General features: G+C 34.5%; 1 protein-coding gene across 1 annotated transcript in view; it reads right to left on the bottom strand.

Annotated features, from left to right (window-relative positions):
* Positions 1 to 4,337: 4,337 nt before the first annotated feature.
* Mcm7 (minichromosome maintenance 7) overlaps positions 4,338 to 11,646 on the bottom strand; it is a 30,400-nt gene continuing 23,091 nt past the window's right edge. Inside the window, exons 14-15 of the mRNA XM_089249040.1 lie at positions 6,637 to 6,746; positions 4,338 to 4,683 (exon numbers count right to left, since the gene is read on the bottom strand). Coding sequence (XP_089105166.1) covers positions 4,476 to 4,683; positions 6,637 to 6,746 — 318 coding nt within the window. The 3' untranslated portion in view covers positions 4,338 to 4,475. The remainder of the gene's footprint in view (positions 4,684 to 6,636; positions 6,747 to 11,646) is intronic.

Raw genomic sequence — 11,646 nt, 5'->3', positions numbered from 1 at the left:
CAGGGCAACAACTTTTTAATTGAAAGTTAAAAAATAAGGGGACCGTATAAAAATATAGATTTTTTTTATTTTGTTACAAACTGTAATTTCGCTCTCAATACTGATGCAGGGTGATTTTTGAACGCCTTTTGAGCAGTTTTCAAACTGAAACTATGCCTCGACGGAGGAACGGTTGATGAAATAAAGGCCGCATTCGCACTTACAGGACACCCTGTATACAGCTGTGATTACTTAATTCCTCTTGCCGAATTTTACTGGTGATTTATCCTAGAAGCATTAATCCAATTAAAAAAAATATCCAAATAGCGTGTAGAACTCAGATACGTCATTCCTGTTGCAAAGAGTTGCATATGTATTAAAATAAAATAAAAAATAAGTTCTTATATACGAACACTATCCTCAAAAAATAATTAGAAAGTTGTTTCCCTGTCTCTCCTAAGGCTAACAAAAAAATTCCACCTTTCCAAGTGGAACGTTTCCACTGGCTAAGATATTAGAATTCAAAAGTCGGGAAAAACAGCATAAACTAACGATGCAACACTTCTTTCCCAGATTTACGCTGTTCTTTGAATCTGCTGATTTTTTTAGAAAGACACTATTTCTTTAAAATTCAAAATAAAAAACAGCTTAGTGAATATCAACAAGAAATTTTTCTTCTTTGAAAGCTCTCCGAGCTCCAGGGGTTTCAAGGTTTCCGTGGTGTTTGATCATGCGGAACATCCCAAAAAAAAGCCGTCAGGGAACCCCGGGTTCCGCGAAACACCAGTTGGAAACCCATGTTCTAGGTCACTCATTCGATCATTCGCATGCTTTGTGCACGCTCTATAATAGGTCACTCTTTTGCTCAGTTACATGCTTTCAAACTGTCTAGGCCAATCGTTTGGTCACTCACTGACCTGATTACTCGCTGTCAAGGCAAAAGTGGGTTTACGGTGGGCTACACAAATTTTGCCGCCCTTCTCCCATTCTATCAATTTTCTTGATCATCCATTTCTCAAATTTGCCGCCCACTATATAAGCCCCTGCCTCTACTTTAAGGGGGGGAAGTAACAGTATGAAAATCGAAATTAGTTTCGAAATCAACGACTAATATCACAAATGAACTGATTTAAGAAAAAGAAAGAAAAAACAACAAGATTCAAGTTAAGAACTTCCAGGATATTACAAGCATGTTCAGTCATATTGGAATTTAATAGCTTCAAGCGGACGGATTTCATTTCTCAATCTATTGTTCTGTTCGCATCAATTCAGTAGATAGATGCGGGAAATGAATAGAAATATAAAAACGAATAGAATATTTTGGTTTTTATATAGTTACCGGTACTAAGTTTGTTCTGAATGATTTAAACATATTCGATTAATCAATCGATTAAAAAATTTTGATTTATCAGTTTCAAATTTTAATCCATTGACAGCCCTAACGTTAATACAGTCTATTCGCGCGATATAAATTTTCACTCAGCCCCAAACTTTTTCCGTATTTTAGTGTTAAAATTTTCACTCAACTTTTCGGGAATGAGAGAAAAATTGAAAGAATAACATTTAGTAAAATAGAATTAAACATTTAGCACTATGATTTTAGCATTCAGCAACACAATTAGGCATTTAGCAGATTCATTTGTCTGTTAACAAAAAGTGAATGACTTTCTCACGAAAGGGGCCGCTCAAGTATTATGTCATCAGCGATGGGGGAGCGGGTTTCCGATTTGCTGACTTTTGATGACGAAGGGGGGGGGGGGGGGTTGGATAATGCTTACATCATCAACCACCCTTTATGAAAATATGAAATATTTTTAATGGCATCTTACTCAGTGCGTCAAAAACGAGGAAAACCTTTCGATAGTTTGTGGGCACTTGAAGTAACATCACCCCCCCCCCCTTATTGGTAAGTGCCTTACAGAGCCACTTTAGTGATCTCTAAATGTTTCGCGAATCCAAGTGATCTGGTGTCCAGATCGCTTAAGTGTTCTGGAACTGTGTCCCGGGTCATTTAAGTGATCTGAAAATGTGTTACGGGCCGCTTAAATGTTCTAGAATTGCACTACGGGACACTTAAGCGATCTGTAAATGTGCCGCTTAGTTCATTTTTACAAAATTAGGTTTGAGGGGGGGCAGGCCGCATCAGATAACCCCCAGGGCCATATTTAGTCCAAGGGCCAAGGCCCTTTATGTGATTTATCATTATATGGCTTAGAAGGTAGGTCGCAATGAATTTATTAAAGAAATTTTGAGTTCATAGCCTTCAAATAACATTGAAATTGATTATAATAACATATAAAGGTATTGTCTTCCGAAATTTCAAATATAAAAAACTTTCTTCAATAGTTTGACGTGTTTTATTACGATATTCATGATTGGTTTATTTGTATTTATTATTTTTTATTGTTATTTTGATATTTTTTCCCACTCTATTATTAAAATTTCCGATAAGTTGAGCAACCGATAACTAGAAGTTTTTGTCGACGGCTGAACATTGGAATTATCGAGTTGACTGGATATTGACATGAAATGCACATCCTAATGCCAATTTCTCTTACGTGCAGGGAGAATGAAGAGATCATCCTTGTGTCCCCACACCTGTTCTGCAAGACTCAAACGCGTTCAAACAAGTTGAAACCTGTAGCATTCCGCTTCTTTCTAGAAGCAGCATATTCTTCTGATCATAATAGAAGTGGTTGCGGAAGAGAGGGGAAAAGAATAATATAGTATTATCAAAGGTTTCTAGAATATACTCTGTGCATAGAGCAAGACCATAGCGGGGGTGGGGGATGGGAGTCTGGTCTTTCCCCCCCCCCCCTCCGAAATGTAAGGAAATGCCCTTTAAAAACACTGGGAAAAGATGGCCAAATCGTGTTATATCACTTTGGTTCCCCTCCGAACGAAATTTCCTGTTTTCCAGGCTACGGAGCTGACATATTTCTCTTAGATCAATTTCGAGGAGGAAAAATAGTCAGGGCAAGTGGGGCTTATTCTTCCTGTAGAGACATGAATGCAGGATGTTGAAAAGTTTGTGAATATTTTTCAGGAAATTCAAACACTACAGGAATATGGATTAAGTTTTTTGTCAATATTTTATTTTCTAATTATGGGTAATAAAGCCCAATATGGCTATAGTCTGGGCCGCAACTATATACGTAGTCAGGAGAGGCAAGCATGCATTTTCTGCACCCACGTGTAATCTTAAGAGTTGAAGGGTGAATCAGGCTCTTCTTTTGGTCCTGCGCCCGGGCACCCGACCTGCCTGCACTTCCCAAGTGCGGCTATGGCTAAAGTTTTCGATCATCTGACACAGAATTTATTCCTTTCTGACCCTGCAGGCACTATGTGCAGGTTGTGCTTTTTTTCTCTCCACTTATAAATATATCCTGTATATTTTTTCGCCTCTGAGTTCAGCCATGATTTCAAGGATCATGTGTGTGTTAGTGCGTGTTATTGTTGAAGTCGGGGCTGAACTTCATGAGGTAAAAAATAAATCTACAGCAAGAAAAAAAAACAACCCTCATGTTTGTTAGCTTTGCGTCTCTGAGACTGGGATGTTTTACAAAAGATTCTTTATCAAACTTTTGTAGTGTAACATCTCACAGATGTTCATTTTACATGAATTAAATAAGCTTATAAACTAACTACATTTGTGAAGTAAAGAATAAAAACTGTGCTATTGTTTCCCGTTTTCAGAAAAAAGCAACCTACATGCACATTTGTAGCACCAGGATCTAAAAGGGATATGGGGCAAAAGAGCACATAGCATTTGACTGGAAACCAATTTGGCCTATAAAGAAAATTGAATTCTATATCAAACAATGCTATTTGATAGAACCTAATGTACTGTATTTTAAAAAATAATTTTATCGTCCTTGCATTTTAAATTAGAATTGATGAAGCAGTTTGTCAATTATTTTAACAGAAAACGATTGATGTTTCCAGTATATGGTTAATTTTTTTCAGCAATCCAACCTAAAGGAAAAGTGGAAGAGCCTCTTTGACATTCTGTAACTTTTCGACACAGTGTGAAAGTAATGACTTGCAAACGGTAGGTCTCGCTTGTCACGGAGACTTACATCCGTTTAACCTCAGAAGATGCCTTCCACAGGTTTGGGCGAAGCATTAGAAAGAAAATGTCCTGGACCACAGCCTTATAGCCCAGACACCACTTGCAAGTCATTGAACGCTGGCTATGAAAGCCTGGGACAATACTTCAATGTGAAAGTAATTTTGTGGAAATGGTAATATGAAAGTTTTCTAAATTCTGAATGGCAGTGTATGTTGAGTTTGAGATCGCTACATTAATTACACGAAAATCAGATTCACTCGATAAAATTTATGCAAATTTGAAAAACTTCACAAAGAGAAAAATGGTTTTATTAATTTCACAAAAAAAATTAGAATATGATGAGGAGATAAAGTGAAAATCATGTTTCCATCTATAATATGAAGTAAATGCAAAAATAGGGGGGGAGGCAAGTAGGACACAAAATTTATACAAAAGTTATTTTTGTTTTGGCCTGGTTCACATGCCAAACATCAAGCTCTTCATATTCTTCAATTGCTTCTTTGACCTGATCTGGCTTATAACCCTTTGAAGTGCAACGTTCCATGGCATCAGACATGTTGACGGTTCTGCCACCAGTTTCATTCATGATGTCTCTTACGATTCCAAATATTATATCAGTCACACTCTGGGGTCTGAAAATATAAGCAATACACCCAAATCAATTTCATAAAGCATTTCCTGACAAATTCCACACACGTGCCATTGAAGAAAAATAAAAGAGCTTGATAAAGCTAAAATATTTCATAAATTAGGAATGAGAAATTTGTTAACTGAACCAAATTTAATTATGGAGTTAGTTACAGGGTTTAGAACTTGAACGTGTGTATAGGCTTTCATATTTTGGAGTTTCTAAGACAGCTCAACAATGAATTTTTGAAATTTCACTGAAATTGAAATAATTGTTACCTGCATATGGGGGCCATTCAAGTATAACGACAGCATCAAGGGGAGGAAGTTTCTGATTTGCTTACTTTTGATGAGAAAGGAGTTTGAATGATGATTGTCACCAACCACCCTTTATAAAAATATGAAATATTCTTCATCACACTGTTACTACCTCAATAACCTATCTCAACACCACTCAATTAATTAATGCTCAAAACTGCAAACACAAGCTAAAAATATAGTGTGTTCAGTCTGTCATCATGTGAAAAATGATCCCTGTGCATACATAGCAAAGTTCAAGTGTTAGACATTGGTGGTTAGACTCATTATGTATATTCTTGAAGGACAAACCCAACCAGGATCTACTATGCAGGATCGATCTTCGGAAGGCACACAAAAGGATTAGGTGCGGGGCAGCAAAAGGAATTTCTTGAAGAGAAAGTTTGAGTTATAAGCCTTGAAATAGAACTAAATTTACAGAAATTGATTATACAGTCGTCCCTCTGTATTTACAGGTTAAGTTTCAGGGGTGACTGAGAGTAACCAAAACCCTAAATAGTTATTCTTTAAGCATCTCATTTTCACAATAGCCTATTTGCTTTGCGTGGAAGAAGTAGAAAGAGGGGGGGGGGCATTCTATGATTCAAGGCAATGCTTCATGGAAAGAACAACATAATGTCTGCAAATCCTTTCTTCTAAATTCCAGTTAATTTGTTCTAGTATACATAGTAACAAGGTTTCCTTTACCAATTTTTCTACACGTGAAAAATGTACCACAGTTGGGTTATGGAAACAATCTATTGCTGATTTAAATTTATGAAGCCTTTGCTATGTTGCTCATAATGAACTTGTCTTCTAATGCTCCCTTAATCTTGATCATCTTTAATCTTCATAAGGTATCGCTTCAGTTTCAGAAGCAGTCAGCTCGATTAATCTTTCCCTCGTTGATTTCTAAATTGCTATTAATTAATTCTATAATTTATTTTTATCTCTACATCAGTGAACCCTTCTCCATTAACAATCCAAAAAATATTTTAATTGTGATTCTAGAACGCACTGAAGAACATTTATTGTGAATAAGGTAGACATGATTTTCATTTGAATCTGGTGAGAAAATTTCAATTAAAATGGTAAATTGATGAATTCTTTGTTTATTGTTTAATTTAATAAAAAGCAATAACTGGAAAAGAAGACATGCAGAGATATAATGGATAAATTATAAGGTCATAAATGTTTGCATATTTTCAAGATTTATAGGTCATAGAAAACAGAACCCAACTCATTACAGAGAAAAAGGAGAAAATATCAAAAATAGTAGAGTATTAGTCACCACGTTTACGCCAGATAAATATTATATTGGAAAAAAGGTTGGATATTGAGGGAGAAAAAACTCTTGTGAATTGATAGAAACAAAGATGGTGGTGTTTTTGCTTCAAGTCCACTGAAATTTAGTACTGCAATTTAGATAGAAAATAATATTAATCCCCACCGTTCACTAATCCCCTTGCCAAATAAAATATATAACTAGTTATGGTTATGCTTTTACATCATTGGCAAAACTCTATTCATAATAAATTGCAAACGATTCACGACAATCGGATATAATTATATGCTTCTCATTGTAACCTGTGTCAAGTTAAAAAATATATATAAAATATTATTTTTCAAGTTCCAAAACTACTGAAATAATTTGCACTCACCTTCCTTGAGGCTGGTTCTGTTGATTCAATGAATCTTTTGACATTTCAAGAAGCCGAATGGCTTCATTCACATCATCTTTCTCAACACGATCAGCCAAACGCAGTCGGGCCTAAAATCAAGCATTGAAGATGAGAATGAGATCAGACACTCATTTTTTTTTACATCAAAACAAATAGATATATGAATATCCCAACCTATAGTTGAATTGTGTCATTTACGAGCTCCTGATTTTTTACTATTAATTAAGGAATTATTCTTTCAAATTAGGTACTGAGGTTTAAGGCACGAAAAACAATGTATGTTTTCCAGGGTTTAAGCTGGATAAAAAATTCCTTTCACAAAAAAGCGAAAATGGGGGAAAAGCTTTAGCAAAATGCTGCAATGCTAATGTAATGATTGATGGTTAGACGTCTACTCGTTGCGTACCTCCTTTACCCATTTTTGCAAAAGTTGTTGATACTTTTTTTCGCATTCTAAGATTTTCTTTCGCATTTTGCAAAAAATGCGACGACAGCTTAAACCCTGATGTTTTTTTTAAATATGTTTCAATAGCTAATTATGGTACTTCTAAAATAGAAAAATAAGTATTGAAAATATGTAAACACAAAGCAAGCAATGTAATTATAATCATCTATGTAGTGCCCATGCGGCCATCTATAAACTACATTCTGAACTAAGAATTTCACCTGCATCATGATTTCTTTTTGAATTTTCTCTAGCAGTCAATTTTTTGTGTGTCCCCATTTACAAAATGGGAGATTTGAAGTGCAGCACCTGCGAGGACGAAGTGATTGACAAAAATGAATTTTTCTACTGCAAACAATGTGAATTATATATACATCCAGTTTGTTGGAAGGTTGAATCCAAGTGTTAAGGAAGCAACAGTTTTCTGAATTTAGCTTCCTTAACACCTGCACATTGTACTTGCCCAATGTGTCACAGCAAATCAAGGACAAGAAGAAAAAACCAGCAAAGATAGTGACTCGGACAGCAACTTCAAAAATTTTGACAACATGATAAGAGAACTGAAAATAGAGCTGAAGCAAGAAATGAGAAATACCATCAAGCAAACAAAACTGGAAATTATCGAGAGACAAAAACATTTGGAGAATGAGATACAAAATGTGATAAAAGCAATCAAATTCAATTCAGAGTGTATGGATGACATTGGTAAAAAATTAGAGAACGTGAAAGAAATAGTGGTACATCTAACTGAGGAAATGAAATTAGAGAACAAAAATTTCAAGACTGAACTTAAAGAACTGAAACAATGAATGAATGATATTGAAACGAGAAGCAGAAAAAACAACGTAGAGATCAATGGAATTCCTGAAGTGGAAAATTAAAATCTTGATGAAATACTTCAAAAAATGAAACCAACAATAAACTAAGATAGAAAGTGCACACCAAGTTCCAACACAGAACAATAAGAAACCTAACTCGATTATTGTAAGATTTCAAAATGAAAGATTAAAAACTATCTGGATCCAGCAAGCTAGAGGACAAAACAGTTTAACAGTAGACCAAATCAATTCTCATTTCAAAGACAACAGAATTTATGTCAACGAATATCTTACAATAGAGAACAAGAAGCTATTTTTTTATGGTAAGCATAGGAGGAGATAAACTTGGAAGTCTAGGGGGGGGGGGGGCATGGTCATTATTGCTGGGAGGCCCGCCCCCAGCATCTCATATCTCTGCCCATGATAGTAAGACAATTTAAAAATGCAAATGACTATAAATTTATGTAGGTTGAACAAAAAATTTTCCTCTGAAAAGATGAAAAGTCAAAAATATTAAGAATAACAGAACAAGAGCAATTGCACAAACATAAATGGAAATTGATATCGATCAAATGACTACACTAAACCAACCACCATTGGAGAAGTTCAAATTTTTTTCAAAAGACCCACTAACACAAATAAAAAAAAACACTAACATCTTTAATACTTAACATACAAAGCTTAAGAGCAAATTTTGATAACTTCACAGCTTTTTTAGTTTTTGAATATATCAATAGATATTATTTGTCTAAATTAAACATGGATAGAAAGAAACAGATGAATTATTCAGTGATAATATAATACCTATGATAATATAAATGACTATTACAGTTATGCAAACTGTAGAACCTATAATAGATCTGGAGCGGTTATTATGTATATAAGTCAATTAGATCAATACAAAAAAAACCTATGATTTCCAAACAGCAGAAGAACTTTGCATACTTCTCCCTGATTACGAATTAGAAATTTTACAAATCTATAGGTAACACTGTTATACCATAACACAATTAAATGACGAATTGGAGTTAGACATGTTAAATTCGAAAAGCAATACATTAATAGTAGGGTATATAAATATTAATCTATATGGTGAAGATATTGAAAAACATCAAAATATCTTGATATAATGTCATTAAACAGATTTCATCCTTTACACGAAAACATAACTAGGGACAGAAATGGAACTAAACATGTATTGACCATGTCAACGAACTATAGAACCAAACAAACAACTATACAAGAATTCACTGTTTATAAAACTCAAGTCACTGACCATTACCCACTAATAGGTTACATAAATTTTTTGGAAAAGAATATAAAAATCAACAGAGCAAATGAACAAATAAAGAAATAATGTAGTTTCTTCTGCAAGTTATGCCATCCAATCCATTCATAGTTTAAATTTTACGGGCAAAAAACAGTTTCTAAAACTGTTTCTGCAATTATCATTTTGGCACCATAGGCAATATGACAAAGTGGCAGAAAAATTTTAGGGTAAAAATATCCAGTGAACAGCTTCATGAGCAGTTTATGCATTTGAAAAAGCAGTATGGTGAGAACATGGTAAATAATTTTTGTCGCTAATGATAATGAATGTAAGTACTCTGTTAATCAGGAAATCTGCTGCTGGAACTAATAGCTCAAATAATGATCACAAATTTAATAACTTTAAATTATTGAATTAAAATTAATGATTTACTTTTTACCTAGTTGCACATGGATAAGACCAGATGCGTCCTGCCTTACATCTTTTATAGATTGTAAGGCGTCTTGTCACAGACTGTAAAAAAAATGACCTTGGGGGCACCTCTGATCTATGCCATCACTTTAAATGTAGTTGATGGCATAAGCATTGAACAAAGAAATCCTTTCTTTATTCAATGCTTACACCAATGTTGGAGGAAATTTTATAAGCCAAAAATATGATAACCCTAACTGAAATTGCAATAATTAGACTTTCTACCCTCAAAAAGTCTTCAATGGTTACACACAGGGTTGGGTTTTTGACGTGACAAGTGTCAAAAACTGGTTTAAACTGTCAAAACCGTCAAAAACCTAAATGAATGCTTTGGGATGTTTCAAATAGAATAGGTATATAACTTAATGATGAGGCACTTTGATATTACGTTTTATTTTCAAACACTAATTTATTAAAATTGAAACAAAATATTAATTATAATTTGCGATTTTGAATTTGAGGTACAAAATGTCTAGAATAGATATATAATTAATAGTATGGTTCATTTTTACCACGTAGCATCCGATAACATGTAACTAATTTTGCGCATTTTTCTACACCTAAACGATTTCTAAGTTTTGAATGGACAAATCCAAAGTTAGAAAATACTCTTTCAATGGAGGCTGAGCTGGCGATACTGGACAGCAAAAGCATTGCTAGTTTTATGAGTTCAGATGCAGGCTAGCTGAAAAAGCATTACATTTAGAAAGTACTTTCCACCAAATCACAGGGTTTGTCATTCTTCCTGCTGCACTGAAATAAGAAGGTGGAAAAGGAGTTTCTTCCGCTTCATATGAAATTAGCAATGGCAGACAACCGTTAATTTTCTCTGTTGCCCATGTGTGAGCCAAATCACTTTGCACATCAGTCAGTCCTTCACCTTCATATTTTGGGTGCAAATTATATGCCAAATAATTAAATGGTCTCAGAATCTGGTTCATCCTGTTTTGTATCTTTTCAATGTGAGGCTGAAGAGCACTTTCTTTGAGAAGGCTTAGCCAAACACCGCATGAGTCAGCTATTGTAGCTGTATCTGTTTGAAGAATATCCAATCCAACACTTATTGGCTTGAGTTGGAATGAAAGATCTTTACACTGTTTGTATAAATTATAATTGTTGATTAAAATAACAATTCCTTTGTCAATGTCATTTTCATGATCTACTATTTTCTGAAAAAATGGCCTATTGTGTAAAAATGTTTCAAGACAAGTAAGTGTACTTGTAAGCTTACTCTTCCATCGAGTATCACCAGGTAATTGGGGTTTTATTGACCCCATATGTTCATTAAGCCATCCCGAAGGCAAATGATGGTTTCTAAAGTATTTTTGTATTTTAACCACCTGTTTGAGCACAGCTTCAGGTATTAGATCTTGTCCGAGTAAGTTGAGCCAATGAGAAGAGCACCCATATTCTATTAAATTTTGGTCAATCTCATTAAGCAAAAGTTGCCTGGCTTTCTCCATTACTTTCGCATTATCAGTTACAACTGCCTTTACTTCACAAAAATATTTATTGTGGGCCAAACGTATGGAATTGTCAATTATTTGCTTGTGGTAATCTGCAGTTTTCATAATAGCACCACACTCAACAGCTTCAAGAAAATAGGATTTACCTTCAGAATGTATACATGTAGCTATGACTGGATCGTTATGAATATTGCTCCATCCATCTTCAATTAAAGTTACAGCTTTTCCACTGAGTTTGTCTTTTGCAGTTTTCTCAACCTCTCTTGTAACTTCATCAAGCAATGACTGAGCCAAAGCTTTTCTACTTGGGGTATTATAACCAGGTTGCAAAGCAGAAACTAGATCTTTGAAACTTGAATGTTCAACAACACTGAATGGGATATTATTGGCATAAAAAAACTTTGCCACTAATAAATCAATTTTTTAGTTGTAGCAGAATTTGATTTCACAATGAAGTCATCAATTTTGGCTTCTTTTTTTGAGTGAAAATTTCAGGTTCTGTTGATCCCAACAAAATAA

Source organism: Pholcus phalangioides, unplaced genomic scaffold (assembly GCF_987345545.1).
Source record: "Pholcus phalangioides strain wild (caught in Gottingen) unplaced genomic scaffold, Ppha-v1.0 ptg000021l_1, whole genome shotgun sequence".
Lineage (NCBI taxonomy): Eukaryota > Metazoa > Arthropoda > Arachnida > Araneae > Pholcidae > Pholcus > Pholcus phalangioides.
Note: the sequence above shows the minus strand (reverse complement) of the source record. Positions and strands in the feature narration are given on the sequence as shown.